Below are 20,618 nucleotides of genomic sequence, written 5' to 3'. Positions count from 1 at the left end.
AAGCAGGGTGCAAAGTCCCCCTGTCCACATGTGCATTTTTTTTTTTTTTTTTTTTTTTTTTCTACTCCATTGTAACGTAGTGGGAAGATAAGGCAAATTTGCCTTCGCGCAAAACGCCATGCCTATGTTTTTTTTTTCCCCCCCCCATGAATACATTTTTTCCCTCGTAACTCGTAACCCCTATGCGCTGCACTAATGCACAAACATGAATTCATAAAGAACGAAGCCAACCATAAATGGCGCACAGTTGCATGTGAACAATCGCTTCAAGGGACACAGCGAAATGAGAGAAATGTCTGCCACAAAATTGCTACCCTGCATAGTTGTGTGTGCGTGTGTGTGTGTATGTATGTATGTGTTTATGTGTGGTGGGAGAATATATGCACAGGCTCTTCTATCCCCCCCCACTTAACAACCCCTTTCTGCGCTGCGGTTGCCACAGAACACATACATACACCACATAAGTAGCTCAGCCAAGTTACATCAAGTGAAAACTGTTGATCTTTTTTTCTTTTTAAAGTGTTGTCGCACAAATGGCTTGAATTCGTGTTGATAAAAAATAATCCCAAAAGGATAAAAGCGCACAAATGGATTAAATTATTAGTGGTGAAAAAAAATAATCCCAAAAGGGTAAGCACACAAATTGGCGAATAAAATGTGTGTGTGAGGGGGGGGAGAAGTGCAAATGGATCCCCACACCCACTCACACACCCACACACTTTGTGCTTGGACCAAAAACAGGTCATAAAAACAGGTCATAAAGACAGGTCATAGAAACCCTTTGTCAGATTATGTTGACCGTCAGGCCATGTCTCCGATCCTTCGGGCCTTGAACAGGTTCATGCAGTTGCTTGGGTCAGAGGACGTGCAGTGTCTTATCTTTATATTATCTTGGCAGTTTCCTCGCTGATACTGAGTGATTTTCCTTCCTCCCTTGACAGATGGAAGAGGTATCCGACCGCTGGCATCTGGCTGGTTGTCATAGTACACCACACTACCATCTTGATTCATTAATGTCATGGAGGTCTTCTTTCCCCTTGGGCTGTTCATACACGCGGGAAAATCAGATAAAGACGAATCTCTCCTTGATGATGTGTCCCTATCCTCCCTGAAGTTGCTCCTAGGTTCTACCACCACCTTCTTTACACTACTCTTCACTTGCAACAAGTAAAGGCCGCTAGACAATCCACTGAATTCAGGGGAAGATAATAACACTCTCTTCAATTCTTCCTCTTCCGATGGGCCAAATGAGCTACCCATGTATATTCCCCTAATATTCATTGTCCCATCTTCGTAAACCCATATTCCGTAACTCCCATCTTGGATCTTACTGTCCGGGTGCACCTTAATCTTCATAATTTTCGTTTCCATTTTTTCCACAATCTCGAGTTCATCCACATGGTTCACCTCAGTCAGCAGGAAGGTCTTATTCTGCACTTCTTTCTCCACGGCGGCGTCCTGCTCAATCTTCATAGGATTTACATCCTTAGTGATCACCACATGGTACTTTCCTCTCTTGATCCTATCATACAAAAATGTGATAACATTTTTCAGAAAAGGAACATCCATTTTTTTGCCATTTGCGTCCATTCCAGTAACGGTGCCCTTTTCATCAGTCATTTCTATGATGTACTCTCCTGTAGGTACATTTTTTCCGGCCATTTTAATGAGTTCTTCCTCCGCCTTCTTTCCTTGTCCTGTGGAATGCATCCCGTTAAGTTCATCATCATTCAACTGCTTTATGCTGACGCTATAATAGGCCTCCCCTTCATCAAGAGTGCTTTCCATCCCCTGTTCTGCTTTAAGATAATTTCCTGGGTGAATATCCACATGGAAATCAGTCATCCTTCTGTCTGGATATGCCCACGCATTCTGTATGAGCATCTTCAAGTATTCAATATTCACACTGGGACCGTGTATGGTTGTTGGAATGTAGGAACCGTTTAGCACTTTTACTTGGTATTTGCCCTTTTCCAATCCAGTCCCCCATCCCTGTAGAACTTTCCTAAACGTGCAGCTGTTTCCTTCTCCATCGTTATCCAAATAAACGTATGCTAGAAAGGGACGATCACCTTCTTCCTTTGAACCCTTTTGCTCATGCGCGCTAACGGAGGGTATTATCCCGCTTCCTGTGGAGTGCTCTCTCATATGCACATTCTTCATCACATGATTCCAAAAGTCGTCATTGAATAAGGCTCCTTTCCCATTCTGCTTTCTACCATCCTCTGTTATTCCTTCCCCGCCGAAAACACCGCCGAGGTATCCTCTTGCACTTTTGCCATTATCCTTCCATAGGGAGCCATATAGCTTATCAATGTAGTCGCCTTGTGCATCCAGGGAAATCTCTCTGATGAAGACAAAGTAACCATCATTGTTGTTCATCTTCCTGTTTGATATCTTTAGCACATTTTCCATGTCGCTTGAACGTGCGTTTACATTTCCATTCAATATACTCTTCAGTGTACACACACCATCTTTGTACTCTATATTGTACTGCCCGCTTTTTAAGGTGTATCCATGTAGGATGTATATTTCTTCGTATTCAGCAAATCCTTCGTCGTCTTCCGTGTGGCTCACTACTTCCACTAAGTAAGCTTTAACGTTGTTATCCCCATCGTCGTCCACTTCTTCCTCCTGTCCATCTTTCATGTCACCAGTAGAAGTAGTAGTAGTAGTAGTAGTAGTAGTAGTAGTAGCCGCCGCCTCAGCTAACAATATCTTATCTGTGTATACCAGTCCACTGATCATATCTTCAATTTGGCTGTTTGAAATTTCTACATAGTACGACCCGCTGCTTGGCTTCTTATGTAACATCTTGAATAGGTCTTGAAAGAAATACTCATCCCCATCGGTCGCTTTTTCCAGAGGTGTCGTAGTATCCTCAACAGTTCTTTGTGCACTGTCACTTATCAGCTTCACCGCATTCGTAACGTACTTTTCGCCATTCACGTGCACAATGTACTTCCCACTGACTAATCCCTTCCTTCCAACAAAATGTGTGATTCTGTTTTTCTCATATAACGGCATGTTCGCTTGTCCCAACTTGTTCACCATAAGGTAGTATTCCTTCTCATCGTCGCCTATCAACGCTGGGTGTTCATCGCCTAACTTGTCTACATTACCAGCAGCAATGGTGCTAAGTTGTACTGCAAACTTATAGTCCGTCTTCCCCTTTATCTTCCACGCTTTGCTAATGCACTTTTTCACCACCTCAGATTCTTCCACAGTGGCAATGTTGCTACCCTTCGTCACTAGGTACTTTCCCTTCGTTATAAACACGTCATAGGTACCTTCCTTTGCGCTTAGTTCCTTGCCTCCCACATGGACTACCTTCCTAAATTTCATGCCCCCACTTAGCGTGTTGAACGAGTTCTCCACAATGCACACGAGGGTACGACCGTTGCGTGCGCTTCCCCCTCTCAGGGAGGAGGATGACGACGATGATAGTGGCACATCTTGCCTGTCATTTTCCTGGCTCCTCGTCAATTGTATCCTCTTCTTTATGTCTAATTCGTATGTGCCGTTTTTCAGGTTCTTCGCGTTCAGCATTTCCTCAATGAAGGTATTCTCCAAAATGCAGTCTCCCTCTAAACACGTCGCGCTCAGCTTTCCGTCTTTCACCACCACGGAAGTTACACTGGAGTTTAGCGTTCCGGTAAATAGCGTGTACTTGTGTTCGTACGCCTCTTTTTTGCCATCCGTAAGTGTGTCTGTCCTCCTAATGTTTATCAGATAGTCGATTCTTCTCTCGTACTGCACCTGGACGAGTTCTTCCCGTCGTTCCTGATCGCTCTTTTCCTGTTCCAGTTTTTCCTCTTGATAAAGCTCTAGCTTATCTTGTCTCCTTTTCCCAAACAAGTCCACATTGAACCCCTTCTTCCAAAAGTTAGAAACGTCCCTCTGGTTGTAGGCCGATCCGTCTTCATTCACTCTTTGCACCAAAATATCCTTATCTGCCATCTTGCCCCCTTGGGTGCTTTTAGAAATTCTTACCCAGTAGTCTCCCTTCAGTAGTTTCATCTTCCTGTTAATAATTTTGTAGATCTCCGCAAACGCTTCCGCACTCATCAGGTTGTTGTCTTCCAAATCCGTGGAGTACGTCTCCATATCCTCCCCTATGGTCAGTGATACGAAACCTTCCGTCATCATGTACGGCGAGTACACAAGGAAGAAGCTGTCCCCTATGGAGGTGGCGTCATCATTGCCCTGGGCGACACTGCTTCTCCTCCGTATGGTTAGCACAAAGGGGGTGCACGGCTGTTCGCTGTTCTGCGTGGTCTCCTCATTAGCCGGTTTGCTCTCCTCCTTAGCCGGTTTGGTCTCCTCCTTAGCGGGCTTGCTCTCCTCCTTAGCCGGTTTGGTCTCCTCCTTAGTCGGCTCAGCCACCTCCTTAGCCGGCTTGGTCTCCATCTCGCTTCCGAGCGACTGGTCCTCCTCGTCCAAATTCACTTCGTACTCGTTCCCATACAGATCCCTTATGATGACCTTCATCAAGGTGCACGACTTAACCATCACCAGCGAATATACGCAGTGTGTCTTAGAGCTCTTTTCCACACCTTTCTCCGTATTGCACTGTACCTTTCTCAAGGTAACTGCGTTGTCCTTGAACAGATTTTTGCTAAAGGGGACCTTAGAAAACTCCCAATGCTTCAAATTCCTTGGATATGTATATGTCATGAAGTCGTCGATCGTATAAATAATCGTGTTGTACAAGTACGAACTGTGCGTAAAGACCGGTTTCACCACAGAATACGGATCAGTGTGCAGATCAACCAATCCACTCACCTCTATTTGGTACTCCACTATCGATTCGTTCGTGACAGATGTACTGATGTTCTGTACAAGGTTCACCTTAATGCGGATGTCCTCTGCCTTGGGAATCACCGTCTTCGGGTCATTACTAACTTCGTATACTGGCCTTATCGGCATATTTCCATAGATTTGCCTATCGACCGTGCCGTTAGAATGCGTGTCGTAGTGTACCAAGTACTTATTAAACTCGTAAAGCCCATTTCTCAGAAATTTCACGGGCATGTTTCTACAGACCAAGTACACTGTGTTGGGTTCTAAATTGAACTGTGTTGAAAAGTTCGTCGTGTCGTACTTCACATGAGGGTAACACTTCAGTTCGAACTGTTTCGTGTCGTCAAATGTGTTGGCTAGGAGTCCTATATAAGTAACTTTCTCGAGGGATGAAAACTTGTGTGGAGAAAGAACCACTATTGCGCTCAGGTACTTTCCATCTGCAGTACTCTGTCCTTCATATAAAAACAAGTTGTTGAATGAGCTGTGAATATCTGGCTGCTTTCTCACATAGATGTCTCGGTCCGTGTAAGTGAAGCTTGGGGAGTTGTACGTCAAACCTTCGTCTGGCATGAACAACGGCCCGGCGTTGGAAAATTCGGGGCGCACCAACGAACTGCCGATTGCGCTGCAGGTGCGGTTGCTCTGTAGGTAGTTCTTCATTTGGAGGGTCAACTCCTTCTCCTGGTCCTTCGCCGCGCTTGTCACCTCGTCTTCCCTGTCCACTTTTTTCCCACTCTTCTCGCGAAAGTGGCGGAAATTCTTCACCAGCTCTGTGTACAGCGCCACGTTGAACTGTATGATCGACTCTTCGTGCAGTCCATTCGGGGATAACATGCTCCTGCTTATGAGAAGCACATCCATGTAAGACTCCGAAGGTATCAATTCTAATGCTTTGAATGCTTGTTCCTCTCCTCCGCTAGTCTTAGACAAACCCTCCTCCCTCAAACTGCTCATGTCGTCGATCTCCAGAAAAATCGAGTTCTCCCTAACCAGGTCGTTCACTTGAGGAGGAACAGACGAGAAGTAGTATATCAGGCTGAGAACCTCCTCTCTGGTTAGAGAGTCGGCAAATTTCTTGTTCAACTGGTATGGCAACAAGTTGTTATACAGATTGTCGAATAACTTCACCAAGTCCTTCTTCTCGAAGTCACATATTTTAAGTATCTCCCTCATAACAGCCCCTCTATCAATGCAGTAGTTCGTGTCGTAGAAAATGTTCGAAATAAGAGATTTCCCATCATTTGGAACGTGTAATTGTCCCCTGTTCAAATAGAGGGTTCCACAAGACTTCTCTCCTAGATTCTGTATGCCCACTGAGTAGGCCACTTCCTCGACGATGATGCCGACGGTTCGGTAAATATCTGCTACCATCATGTCTCCTCCCATGTTAAGTTGGAACCTCTTCGACACAGACAGGTACGCATTGTTGATTATGTTCGCTATCTCTTCGTTGCTCATGAAGAAAATGTCCTTCCTTTGGTTATTTTCAAGGTAGGACACGTAGTAAGGAGAGAACCCCTCGTAGTCGAACTGCGGATTGTTGCATACCTGTAGCCCGTTATGGTAATGATGGCACTCCAACCTTTTTCCGTAATAAATTTCGTCCACTCCTAGGTGTGTGTTTCTAATTTCTGTATTCAAGATCATGCTGTATGGGTGCACGAAGAAGGTTTGGTACTCTACGTTCATCTCCCTCACCACCTTGTCGCCCTCTTTCGAAACGAAGATAACCTTCTCCAACATAAAAATGGAATTGCTATCTACGTTGTCGATGTAAACTTTGAAAAGCACAGACTCGTTTGTCACTGTCTGTGGGTCGCCACCCTTCAGAAGAAGCACTCTGCGCATTCCTAGGGTCTCCGTCCTGTGTGTCTCTCCCACGAAGGGGACGGACAAGTTTCTGAAGAGGAAGTAGACGGCATATTTGTCGCCCCGGGCTCTGTGGGAAGTGGTTGTATCCACCTCAGAACAGGGTGCTTCCGCCGCTCCTGCAAACTCTTCCCACTTCTTCATCATGATGGACACCAGCGCACCATGCTTGTCAAATTCGGACGAGAACTCCGTGATCAGGTTTTCATCATGGTTCTGCAGATCCATGTTTATGCAATCTAGGAAATTCACGTGGATGGATGGCCGAGCCTCTGGGTCCTTGCGCCATATGTAACCAGATTCGCCCATTATCCAGTTGGCCATATACTCAACGTCCCCTTCACTCCAGATTCCTTTCTCAACCGAGATACCTACATCTCGGCCCAGAAGTTTCTGCACTATGCTGTGTCCCATGGCCCCTATTCCTCCTGGGAAGGAGGAAGAGTTCTCCACCATCTGGAGGATCTTATGATCTTCCATACCGTCTACAATTTTTAGACTCTCCCCAATGTATCTGTATATAATGTGATAATACAAAGAATTTTCCACTTCGTCCACAAAGTTCGAACAGCACAAAGACTTCTTCTTGATCATGAGGACGCCGTGTTTGGCAAGGTAGTACGCCATCTCTTGAGCTGTGATTTCCTTCTCGCTCTTGAATTTGAATTCGTCTACGTAGACAAAGTATTTGATTCCTACCAGGGGCTCCTCCTCGGACACCCTTCGGGATTTCTTATCTTCCTCCTTTCTTCTCCTTTCTTCCACCAAATTGTGGTCCCTCTGCGTGACCTTCCTATAGGACGACGTTAACTCCGTGACATACGCAGCCAAGAGAGATATCTCATTTATCAGCGAATCATACCGAGTGGTGTGCCTTTCGACCGATACTTGCAACTTGTCTTTCAAAATAGACTGTATGGTTTTGACAGCTTCTATCTCCGTGGGGATCATCGTGTCCATTTGCTCCACGACAGAACTGTCGATGAGGCGAATTCCGGTGAGGTCATGGAAGAATGTGTAAAAGTTGTATCCATTAGATAAGTAGGCCGCCTTAAACATAAGTATATACACGTTGGAGAAGTACTTGTTCGGGTACTCAACATTCCTGTGCTTGTGCAACAAGTTTAAGTTATTTTCATCAATGCTAACATTCAATTTGTATGTCTTCACCGGCTTCAAAGGTGCATGTGCTTCGTATATTTCCATGTGTACTAAGTCGAACACATCGTGGGAATCGTAATCTTTTTTGAAAAAATTCAAGTGTATCTTCTTGTTCTTTTGATGGATGAAATATTTCCCCAAGTTGGCCTTCAACAAAACTTCGATTATCATCTGGATCGCGTCACAATTTAGCGAATCATTCACAAGGATGTTGAATTTATTCATCAAGTAGGCGTATGCTCCCAAGCATTCATACTGGTATGGGGACACATTCACAAAATGGGGCGACGTGTCTGCCTCATTGTATATTTCTGCCCCATCGTAAAAGTACATGTAACTGTTCAAAAATTTCATATACACATTAGGCCTGATTTTCCCGTAGTTAATACTGATTTCTCCAAAAGGGGGGTAAAGTGTGGCATCGTTCTGTTTGGGCGTCTGCATGTGGGTTAGCGCTACTTTTTTGTTTTCGACCACGTGAACCCTGTGCGTTTTGGTGTCGATATGGGACACTCCCTTGTAATACGCATCATCATCCTCATCGTCGTCATCGCTACTATTATCAGTCAAAGCTCTTTCCCCCAGGAATCCACTCTTTGAGAACGACTCCTTGGCGCGTGTCCATTGCATTTTGTTCGACCGTCCGTTTATGTAGAAGCTGTCGTTGTAGTGAGTCAGGATGAAACTCTGCTCGCCGCCGCTTTCTTCGACGCTCCCACTCAAATTATACACTACCTGAATCATCTCTTCGTGTTTCTCATCAAAGTGAGTTGACAAATGCACTCCAAATTGGTTCTTCCTAAGAGCCGCAACCGCGCTCCCAGGCCTCGACCCCGCATCGTTCAGCACGAACTTCGTCGTTAGGAGGCTACACCTGTTGATGTACTCTTTGCACACCGTGTCCTGGTACACATGAGGGATAGAAACGCTGGGAACAATCTCTCCAAGTGTGGGTGTCAATATGCAAAAGGAGCTCTCAACGATGGAAACCTGCACCGAAGGGGTCAGCAGAATTTCGGGATACGGATTGATGCTCAGCATGTGTACTCGCAGCAACCTCGTGTCGAACACGTACCCGAAACTGTACGCGGGGAAGCAAACTTTGGGCAATCCATTATTTTCCAAACATATGTCCCCAACCGTTATGTAATCGAAGTTGTCTTCTACCACTATGGGATGCTTACTAGTGCAATTCTCCCTGCAGTGAATGGGAAAGGAAATTTCCTTCAGAATTACCATCACGTCCGAAGTGTCCACGGCGTCGATTCTTCTACCTAACACAGTCATCGTCACCACGGTACTTCCGTTTACATACTTCGGCACGCGCTTTGTCAAACTTCGCACAAACTTGTCATCCACCTGCACATGCAAATACACAGTGTACCCGAATATGTTGTTGTAAAAGAGCTCCAGTTTGACCTCCTCAAATAGCGTTTTGTTCGTTATGAGGCGCTTTACCATAACATCTTCAGTCAGATTATATTCCAAGTACAAAACAGAAAGGTTACAATCTAACTCATACGTATGATACATGGGGGATATGTTCGCATAACTGTGCCCCTGTCTCATAGTGCTGCACGTCTGTCTATACTCCTGTTTCAAGCGTAAGTTTATGAACTTACTCAACTCACGAGCGATAGATTCCAGAACCACTAAACATATTTCACTAGAAGATCTAAGTACAAGTTGATTCGCCTTCATTTTTGCGAAGTGGTCCGATCCATATTCTGACACAAACTGGGATTCCTCCTTCACAATTATTTCTCTGTTGAGACCTACTGCCTCGACGCTGAACTCAAAGGCCAACGAATTTAACAGTACGGACAACTCCTCGGCATATATATTATAATCCTGATCCACGTGGGAAGAGGAGGAAGAAATGTTTCCCTCCTTTCTCATCGACAAACCGGTAGTGTAGAACAACATATCTTCATACGGAACGTCATACAACTCCTTGAATAAATTAAAAAGAATTCTAAACATGTGCACGTATTCCATTCGATTGTTCACGTTATTCTTATAGACGTATTTTTTTTGAAAAAGGACGTGATGTGTGTAAATTGTGACAAGCCGTCCGACGACACTTCCTCTGGGTGAGTAATTCCCACCATCCTTATATTTAAAGGGAAGTTGAATTGTGTAGTTCATTCTTCCAATTTGTACCATCTTGTCACTTGAGAGTCTATCCTCCAATTTGATAAGTATGGGGTGGCTATTGCTACTACTCATGAAATTCATCGTGGAATTCCCGCTGGCTCTTTCATCCCCAGCTGTTGTTGACTCTATCTTTTTGATAAACTTATCAACCATATGCACATGGTAACAATGTACACTGGATAAGTCATAATGGATGTTATAATTCATCGAGTGTGTCATAATCGTACCTGAACAGGGATAAACTAATTCGTTGTAGAAGGAATATAGTTGTGTATAATTTTCAATTGATTTTGTATTTAGTTCAGAATGGAAATATACGAATTTGCTAAATAAAAAATTTCCATGGACGAATGATTTTTGTGGAAATGTGATTTTATTCTTTTTGTCACTTCTTACGGAGTGTGTGATCCTATTTTCCATTTCGCTCAAGTCAATTACTCTCGTATTGTCACTGCATCCAAGACAGTGGCAATTCTTCCCAATATCATAATCTGCATTGTTTATCAAATCCGACATTTCCAATACAACACTGTAATGTAGGGATGGAATGCCTTTAAAATTAAATTGGACACTTCCATCCTTAGAGAAGGTGTCGACCAAGTTATGTACAGAGACAAGATCACTTGATTCTTTTTGAATCAATGTTGCCTTTATAACATGACCGCTTATTCCATTCATCACATGGATAGAATAGTCTGCAGTTTCACAAATGTTTTCGTACTCCAATAGGCACGTTTTCCCAAAGGATCGTACATCCAAGATGTATCTCCTTTTTCGAATTGCTCCTCCATCTGCTGGTGAGAGGGAGAATGAGTAGGACGGTGTTAAATCCTTCTGTACGACGTTGTAGTAGTCATCTTCATAATTTATGTCATTATTGTTCACTCCAAGGGAAGCAGCCGAAACACTGACGGCCGATTCATTAAACCAGGAGGAGCACACTATGCCAAGGAGGCACACAACCAACACATTATACAAATTCTTTATATTCATTTTCACTTCAAACTGACTTAAATGTGTACGCAAGCATTTGCGAAAATAAATGTATATATACGTATATGTATATATGCGCAATATTGCTAGTATGTTAGAGTATATATATAGGTATATACACAGCAGGCATATATATTTACTAGTACAAATATGTATTATTTACGACTTTGCGTACTTACTTTATCTGCGCTCACTTAAAGAGCACTATACTTAATAATTGATACACAAACCAGGTATGACGAAAAACATGAATATAACAAATGAGAAAAAAATAAAGTTATGTAAAACTATTTTCAAATAATTGTTTCAAAAGAAACGTATTTAAAAATAATTAAGAAATATAATGTTTTAAATATATTTTTTTTATAAATATAAAAATTATAAAAAAAAAAAATTTCTTTAAAACTTATTATTTCAAAATGGAATTAATTGAATGAAGATATTCATTAAAATGGGAAAAAAAAAATTTATTAATTTTTTTTTTTTTTTTTTTTTATTTTGCCTGGTGAACTGCTTGAGGAGTTAGAACGTTCATTACTTGTTCTTTTGGCTAGCTCAACACCTACAGAATGGTTCCTGGTTCAGGATTATAAAGTTGTTTGGAGATGCACCCATATACATACGTTAATTTTTTTCCCAGGTAGCGAGAAGGAGCATTTTCTTTCGCTTTTTTTTTTTTTTTTTTTTTTTTTTTCTTTATGGGGGTAGCTAAAACGTGTCTTCCTATTTCCAAGTAGCTAAAAATATTATATATTTTTTTTTTAGGTAGCTAAAAGCGTATTTTTTTTTTCCTAGGTAGCTAAAAACGTATTTTTTTTTTCCTAGGTAGCTAAAAGCGTATTTTTTTTTTCCTAGGTAGCTAAAAACGTATTTTTTTTTTCCTAGGTAGCTAAAAACGTATTTTTTTTTTCCTAGGTAGCTAAAAACGTATTTTTTTTTTTCCTAGGTAGCTAAAAACGTATTTTTTTTTTCCTAGGTAGCTAAAAACGTATTTTTTTTTTCCTAGGTAGCTAAAAACGTATTTTTTTTTTCCTAGGTAGCTAAAAACGTATTTTTTTTTTCCTAGGTAGCTAAAAACGTATTTTTTTTTTCCTAGGTAGCTGAAAACGTATTTTTTTTTTCCTAGGTAGCTAAAATGTATCTATTTTTTTCTTTTTTATGTGGCTAAAATTTTTTTCTTTTTTTTTTTTTTGAAGTAGCTAAAAAATGTTTCCGTTAATGGGGCACTTCAAAATATGATTCCCTGAAATGATAAAAATTAAAACATAAACGTATGAAGAATTGGAGCATACATGTGGGTTCCGTTTTTACTTTGAATTCTTGTACGGTTTCAAGGAGTACAAGTGCCTGTTGGCGTAACATAACCGAATGAATGATTATATGCTGCTATTGTTCCTGGGAACGCTGTGCAAATATTTATGAGCGCACTCATATGAACCTATGGGTGTTATTCACCCCTCCAATGACCGTGTAAAGCTCTTGCCCTCTTCATGTGTTCAACTCATCTTATGCACATAAACCTTTCTTGCAATTTAATTATTTCTATCGGTGCACGCTTAAATAAACGGATGATATAAGCAGAATTTTATTTAAAAGAAAGGAAAAGAAATTCATATTATAAGCTTAAATAAGGTGGAAAAGCTTAACCATCAGGTGTAAGGCATAATAATTGTTCTCAATTAAGTTATTAACATATACACTTTTTTTCTACTGGAATGACTTCATTATAGAGCACAATGGAGTACACAGGACATAAGGTAGATGAAGGAGAGTTTCTAATCTCTTCAATGACAAAGGTTCCAAGTTGGAAAAATTATTTCTGAACTTATACACAGAAGTTGTATTTGTAGCTCTTTGACTTGTTCATGTGTATATATCCATTTGTAACATACATATAAGAGAAAGAAAAAACTAGTACTTAAGAAGTTCACATCGAATTGCACACAGGGGTATCGTTCCTCGTGTAGGTGCGTTTCATTTCCGTTGGGGGGTACACTTTATGGGAAGGATGCTTCTTCACTTAGTAAAAAGGGAAAACACGATTATCATATTTTGACATGTTTTTTCCCGGGGGGTAACATTAATAGTTATAATAATAAAATGAGAAAAAGAAATTTAACTTTACAAATTGATTAACCATAAAGGTACAAATGAAACCGTTTCTTGGTTTTACTTGTATGCACAGGGCTGGGCGTTCAATGATGATAGGAAAAAGGAGAAAAAAATATTTTTGTTTTAGTATTTTTATTTTCATTTTTTCTTTTATACTTTCACTTTTTTTTTCACTTTTTCTTTTATACTTTCACTTTTTTTTCACTTTCTTCTTTTTTTAGAGAGAATAGAAAGGGGATTAAATAAACTTAAGGAAGCATTTACTAGTGATCTAGATAGGTTTAAGGAACTTTGTTCAATATGCAATACTGAAGCAGGGAAAACTTCCAATCCCGCCTATGAAACACATCAAAATATTTTATGTAATTATATAACTTCTGCTGTTAGAGGTACTTACGGGAATAGTCGACCAAAGGGTCAAGGTTCTGCTGTCGAGGTTTGGAGTGGATTAAGACGTACACATCGTTGTAATATTTTACGAATATGTATGAAATATTTAATGCACCACTCTTGTATATCAGACAGTGATGTTACGAAGATTTTAAAGGCAATGGAACCGCAAGTTAAGTCATGGAGGGTAGGGGGGAAGACGGAAAGTAGTAAACAAAAAAATAGGGAGGCTTTTGGTAAATGCATAAAGAGGTCGTTGCGTACGGATAGAAGTGGTGAAAATGAATTAAAGTGTAAAGTGATTGAGGTAATAAAGGAAGTAAAAATAATTCAGGATAAAAAATTGGAGGGTATTAATTCGGGTGCAGGAAGTGGAACTTGTTCTACTGCATCTAACACTCATAATGGCAGTAAATATGTCAATGATTGTAGTGGAGGGGCTTCGACAACAACCACCACAACAACCACAAACACAAGAACGACATCTTTAAAAAATCTTTGATTGTTTGATTGTAGTTTAAAAGAAAAGTTAGATTTGTTTCATAGTAGTTTTAAAAAAAAATGTTACATTGTTTGATTGTTCCATTGTAGCTTAAAAAAAAAAAAGTTAACTCATTTTTGATTTTATAATATTTTCTTTTTCTTTTTTTTTTTTTTCGATGTATTTTTCGCGTGCTTTATAATAATGGTATCCGAGGAAAGCAAGTAATATAAGGAGAATTATAACTGCGGAAGCTCCGAGTCCTATAGCAGTAACCGCTGAAAGCGTCTTTTTATCCACCGTTACCCACGAAATAAACAAAACACAGAAGATCAAAATGTTCACTATTAATAATAGTATACATCTATGCTTCATGGCAGGACGACAAAAAATTTTTTCACAAATTTTTTGAATTTTATCCTTTAAATTTTTTCCTTCCCGTGGGTTGTTCTTCTGTTTCGAATGGGCGGAGGAACCTATTCCTCCTTGGGGTGGACCATAATCACCATAACCCTTATGAGGAATATTTGTTCCAACTCCTTGTGCTGTTTTCAAACGACCATGTGTCTTATTTATATTTTCTTCATCTGATGAATATAAACCGCTTCCATCCGACACATCATCGTGGTTTAATGTGCCTAATGCACTCACCTAAAAAAAAAAATGTATATATATATATATATATATATATATATATATATATATATATATAATATAAATATGTAAGGAATGGTCTAAGGGAAAAAGGGGGAAGGTTTTCTTTCCCCCCCCATCCCCCCTTTCCTTTTTCCTTTCCTTCTCCCTCCACCTTCAAAGCAAACTGAACCCTAAACCCTAAACCCTGAACCCCTAAACCCTAAAACCCTAAACCCTAAAACCCTAAACCCTAAAACCCTAAACCCTAAAACCCTAAACCCTAAAACCCTAAACCCTAAAACCTAAACCCTGAACCCTGAACCCTTAACCCTAAACCCTAACCCCCTAAACCTTGAACCCTAAACCCTAAAACCCTAAACCCTAATCCATAAACCTGGAACCCGGAACCGAGAATCTTACTCCTGTATCCCTTAAAAATTCCCCCGCCCTTCCCTTACACTTTTACTCCCCCCCGCCTTTTTTCCTTAAATATGAATAATAAATATGAATAATAATTTGGTGTGGCAAAATAATATATAATATATATATACATATATACGTTTTAGCCCACACCAAAATTCCCCCTATAGATGTCAAAAATATTATAAAATTTTTTTTTTCTGTTATTCTTACCTGGTGTTGATAATTGGTTTGATACCATAAGAATAAGTATGCAAAGATTAATAGGGATGTTTTTATAAAAGAAAAAGGTGCCATTTTCTTTTTTTCTCCACTGTATATTTGGTTTGTTCTGCTTTTATATACTGTATATTTGGTTTGTTTTGCTTTTATATACTGTATATTTTAGTTTGTTTTGCTTCAATTTAACATGTGAAAAAAATTCTTTTTTTTTCTTTGTGTGTCCTGCTCTCTATATATATATTTATATTAGAACGAATATGTTCATTAGAAAGAATATCTTTATTAGAAAGAATATCTTTATTAGAAATAAATATCTTTATTAGAAAGAATATCTTTATTAGAAATAAATATCTTTATTAGAAAGAATATCTTTATTAGAAATAAATATCTTTATTAGAAAGAATATCTTTATTAGAAATAAATATCTTTATTAGAAATAAATATCTTCATTAGAAAGAATATCTTTATTAGAAAGAATATCTTTATTAGAAATAAATATGTTTATTAGAAAGAATATCTTCATTAGAAATAAATATCTTTATTAAAAAGAATATTTTTATATTAGGAAGAATATCTTTATTAGAAAGAATATCTTTATTAGAATGAATATCTTTATTAGAAAGAATATTTTTATATTAGGAAGAATATCTTTATTAGAAAGAATATCTTTATTAGAAAGAATAAGTTTTAAAGAGCACAAAAAAAAAAAAAATAAATAAATAAATAAAAAAAAGAAAAAAGAAACATCTCCCACATTTCCAACTATTATACAATTCATTCCCCATTCTAATTAAAGTATTCCACCATAAGGAAATAAAACATATATTGCCCCCCCCCTTTTACAAGGAAATTAAAAATAATAAAAAATATATAAATAAAAAATAATAATAATAAATTAAGGGAAATAGGAAAACAAAAAATTAAAAAGAGAAAATAAGAAATAGAAGAAAATAAAAAAAAAAAAAAAAAGAAAGGAGAGAAAAAAAATAAATGTACGCAACTCTCCTCAATCAAGCATTTTTTCCACTTGCATTTCTTTTCTTCCATTTCCTCTTTTCTTTTCCTTCCATCCCCTTCCTTCTTTCACTTTTTCTTTCTCCCATATCTTTTCCTTCTCTCTTTCATTTTCTCCTTACATTTCTTCCCTTTCCCACAAAAAAAAACACCTTCTCCACCTTTATACATTTATTATCCTTTCCGTAATTTCCTCCATTTCCATCCATCCATAAATACACCTATATATTCTTCTCCAATATAACATTTATACAAGCCCAAAACCTTAAACATCTAAACCCTAAACCCTAAAACATGAACCCTGAGTTCTGCACGCTGAACCCTAAACCTATACTCTGCAAACATTAAAACTAAAACCTAAACCTATACTCTAGAATTATTAAACCTGAACCCTAAACCTATACTCTACAAACATTAAACCTAAACCCTGATCCTACTATCACCATAACTCCAAACCCTGATCTTACATTCACCTTAAGCCAGAACCCACTTTAATCCTTAACCCGGAACCCACTTTTACCTTTAAGCCGGAACCCACTTTTATCCTTAACCCGGAACCCACTTTTACCCTTAACCCGGAACCCACTTGTACCCTTAACCCGGAACCCACTTGTACCCTTAACCCGGAACCTACCTTACGCTTAACCCGGAACCAACTTTACTTTTAACCCGGAACCAACTTTACTTTTAACCTGGAACCAACTTTACTTTTAACCCGGAACCCACTTTTATCCTTAACCCGGAACCCACTTTAATCCTTAACCCGGAACACACTTTACTTTTACCCCGGAACCAACTTTTACCCTTAACCCGGAACCAACTTTTACCCTTAACCAGGAACCAATTTTACCCTTGACCCGTAACGAACTTTACTTTTAACCCGTGACCAACTTTACTTTTAACCCGTAACCAACTTTACTTTTAACCCGTAACCAACTTTACTTTTAACCCGTAACCAACTTTTATCCTTAACCCGGAACTTACCTTATACTTAACCCGGAACTTACCTTACACTTAACCCCGAACCTACCTTATTTTTAACCCGCAGCATACGTCATCCTTAACCCGGAACCTACCTTATCCTTAACCGGGAACCCACTTTTATCCTTAACCGGGAACCCACTTTTATCCTTAACCGGGAACCCACTTTAATGCTTAACCCGGAACCCACTTTAATGCTTAACCCGGAACCCACTTTTACCCTTAACCCGGAACCCATTTTTACCCTTAACCCGGAACCCATTTTTACCCTTAAACCGGAACCCATTTTTACCCTTAACACGGAACCCACTTTTATCCTAAACCCGGAACCCACCTTATCCTTAACCCGTAACCTACTTTTACCCTTAACCCAGATATAACCTTACGCTTAACCCGGAACCAACTTTTACCCTTAACCCGGAACCAATTTTTACCCTTAACCCGGAACCAACTTTTACCCTAAACCCGGAACCAACTTTTACCCTAAACCCGGAACCCACTTTTATCTTTAACCCGGAACCCACATTAATCCTTAACCCGGAACCTACCTTATCTTCAATCCGGGGAATACATAACCATGAAAACCGTTTCCCCATACCCAGAAACAACCTTACGCTTAACCCGTAACCAACTTTACCTTTAACCCGGGGCGCTGAACCCTGCCATTTCCGCATATTCGCGTTATTCTGTGTACATTCTTGGTGTAATGTGTATGTATGCTTCTATAAGGTTGTCTGTGCCAACACCCATGTACACACAATTTTTCCTTGCGTCGGATAAGTGTGTGTTTTTCCTTTATATTTTGCGACCTTTTGCAACTGTAATATATTTCATCATCCACCGTGCTTTTTTTTTTTTTTTTTTTTTTTTTTTCCCTTCTTTTTTCCCCACATACTGGACATTTAAAACCTTTTTTTCATTTTACTTCCCCGGCAGCTACTTCTAGTGGTACACTTTACATAAACTGGGCAAAGGCACTGGGAAACTTTCGCCTTCTCTCGGTTCTACATGTACGCCTTTATCTCATCATTAGCCGATACACCTTTCGCTCTTGTGGCAAGAACTGTAATGTCGCCCGTTTGGGATTGTTCCTTCCGGTTATTGTCAACGCTGGAAGGTGCTAGATATAAGGCACGATATTTCTCATACAGGGGGCGATATTTCTCCTCATAATTTTTCCTTAATGATTGAAGGGAGTTCTCCAAGGCATCCTGCTTAATAACCACAAATTTGTTATTTAATATGGTCCCACTAAAGTTGTGAGGCAAAAATAAAAGCGGTTTATCCAGTATGTGATGGAAGCTCCCCCGGTGCCCCTCACCATCACCATTATCATCATTGTAGTCGTTACCGATGTTGTTGCTGTCAACGTTGTTGTTATCTACGTTGTTGTTATCGACGTTGTTGTTATGAACGTTGTCTCCTTGTACAATATTCTTTAACGCCCTAGTTGCAATTTGTTCATTTCTTTTTCTCAAAATTGCAATTTCTCCTGGACTCAGTTCAGGCAACTTTAACTTGGATAAATAATTATACTTCTCCGAAGGGGGCAAATTACAAATGTATTCGTGCATCCCCTCAGACATGTTCCCCCATGCGTGTATCTGTTTCCTCCATTTTTTCATTTCTCTATTCCATTGGGACAAGCTGACATTCTTCTTAATTCGTGGAGTCTCGGGGTGCCAATCATTTTTCATATCTTCCCTTCTCTCCTCCTTTGGTATAGCATTGATGTACCGCTCATATGATATTAACCGCTTGGTCAAACTGATGTTTTTAATTCTTTGGTTCATTTGTGCCTCACTCAGGTCGTTCTTCCATTTCTGCGATTTTTTCTTTTGGAAACTCGTTTGTTCTTCCATGGTGACTTCCCCTTGGGGCAAAGAAGGACGATGTGCACACCCACGTAGGTACATACATAAATACGTGCGTCTTTACATGTGCGTGTCTATTCCTTAAAAGACGAGTGAACTTAGGCGATTTTTGAATATTTGCCAAGGCACTCCTTCTTTCTTTTCCTTTAAAATGGTGTATTTGCCTTTGGCGAACTATGAGTGGTGGATTCAGGGTAACTTCCAATTGGGTTCCCAAAAGGTCGCTTTACCTTTCCCATTCATTTTGGTCGGCTATACTATGTGGTCCCCCACCAATCAGTTGGGCAGTTACGAGTTGGGCAGTTACCAGTTGGGCAGTTACCAGTTGGGCAGTTACCAGTTGGGCAGTTTCCAGTTGGTCAGTTTCCAGTTGGGCAGTTAGCCAGTTCGCGCACTTTTCCCCTTAAAGCCCATTTCTCCTTCTCCCTGTTCTTACGTTCCTCCTTTGTGTTAACTGTTCCCCATGATTCCTTTTCTCCCCGTCACTCTGCCTTATGTTGTGACATCCTACACCATTCCCTTCCTTTTTTTTTTTTTTTTTTTTCTTTTTACTTATTTTATTTTTTCCTTAATTCCTTCTTCTTTTCCCTCCCCCCTTTAAACTTTCCTTTTTTCCTCTTCTTCGTGTATCCTATAGCTGTGCCGAAAATGGACGAAAAAAAGGTGAAGTTAAAAAAAAAAAAAATAATAATAAACCATACAGCTCCCAACAATATTAGGTGTACTTTTGCGAGAAGTTCGTGTGGTATATGTTGCGATGGGGGAAAGAAATTGGGAAAAAAAGTAATAGAAGCCCCAAGGGGCAAAAAATGGGCCCAAAAGAGGACTGATCTCCGCGAATACATCTTTCCCCGGAACCTTCCCGAGGACCTATGCTCGAACCTACTCAATTTGAAGCACTTTTTAAATGTCCAGAATTAGAACCTTAATTGGAATTAGGAAGGAGAAAATTATTAAGATGAAAAAAATTATGAAGATAAAAAAAAAATTATGAACATAAAACAAAAATTATAATGATAAAAACAAAAATTATAATGATAAAAACAAAAATTATAATGATAAAAACAAAAATTATAAGGATAAAAACAAAAATTATAAGGATAAAAACAAAAATTATAAGGATAAAAACAAAAATTATAAGGATAAAAACAAAAATTATAAGGATAAAAACGAAAATTATTAAAATAAAAAAAATTACAAAGATAAAAACTTGTGCAAACAAATTTCACAAAAATCTTATATGTTCGATAAAAAAATTGCGAACAAATTAATATAGAATAAGTTTGGCAACAAGTCAGTTAAGTGAAGTATTTACCAATATTTCAGTGAAATAAAAAAAACTTTATGCCTCATATTGATTACACACTAATATGAACACCTTAGTACAATAAATGAAAAAAAAGAAAGAGGTTTTCCAATGTATCCGCGCACATTGTTTCATTTAGTAATCACTATGGAAGTACAGCTGCACTCTATCCCTCTTCCTCCCATGGGAATAACAA

General features: G+C 39.2%; 3 protein-coding genes across 3 annotated transcripts; 1 reads left to right on the top strand and 2 right to left on the bottom strand.

Moving 5' to 3' along the window:
- Positions 1-801: 801 nt before the first annotated feature.
- PKNH_0820800 (oocyst capsule protein Cap380, putative) lies at positions 802-10,986 on the bottom strand (the record flags this gene model as incomplete). Its single annotated transcript, XM_002258813.2, has 1 exon — positions 802-10,986. One exon carries the CDS (start codon positions 10,984-10,986, stop codon positions 802-804), a length of 10,185 nt encoding a protein of 3,394 aa, XP_002258849.2.
- Positions 10,987-13,319: 2,333 nt separating this feature from the next.
- On the top strand, positions 13,320-13,990 carry PKNH_0820700 (SICAvar, type I (fragment); the record flags this gene model as incomplete). The annotated part of the gene is made up of 1 exon (XM_002258812.2): positions 13,320-13,990. A coding segment is annotated over one exon (671 nt), but the record flags the coding sequence as incomplete, so codon positions are not given.
- Positions 13,991-18,246: 4,256 nt separating this feature from the next.
- On the bottom strand, positions 18,247-19,104 carry PKNH_0820600 (histone RNA hairpin-binding protein, putative; the record flags this gene model as incomplete). Its single annotated transcript, XM_002258811.1, has 1 exon — positions 18,247-19,104. The coding sequence occupies one exon, from the start codon at positions 19,102-19,104 to the stop codon at positions 18,247-18,249; it is 858 nt and encodes a 285-aa protein (XP_002258847.1).
- Between the last annotated feature and the right edge of the window lie 1,514 nt (positions 19,105-20,618).

The sequence above is a fragment of the Plasmodium knowlesi genome (assembly GCF_000006355.2).
Source record: "Plasmodium knowlesi strain H genome assembly, chromosome: 8".
Lineage (NCBI taxonomy): Eukaryota > Apicomplexa > Aconoidasida > Haemosporida > Plasmodiidae > Plasmodium > Plasmodium knowlesi.
Note: the sequence above shows the minus strand (reverse complement) of the source record. Positions and strands in the feature narration are given on the sequence as shown.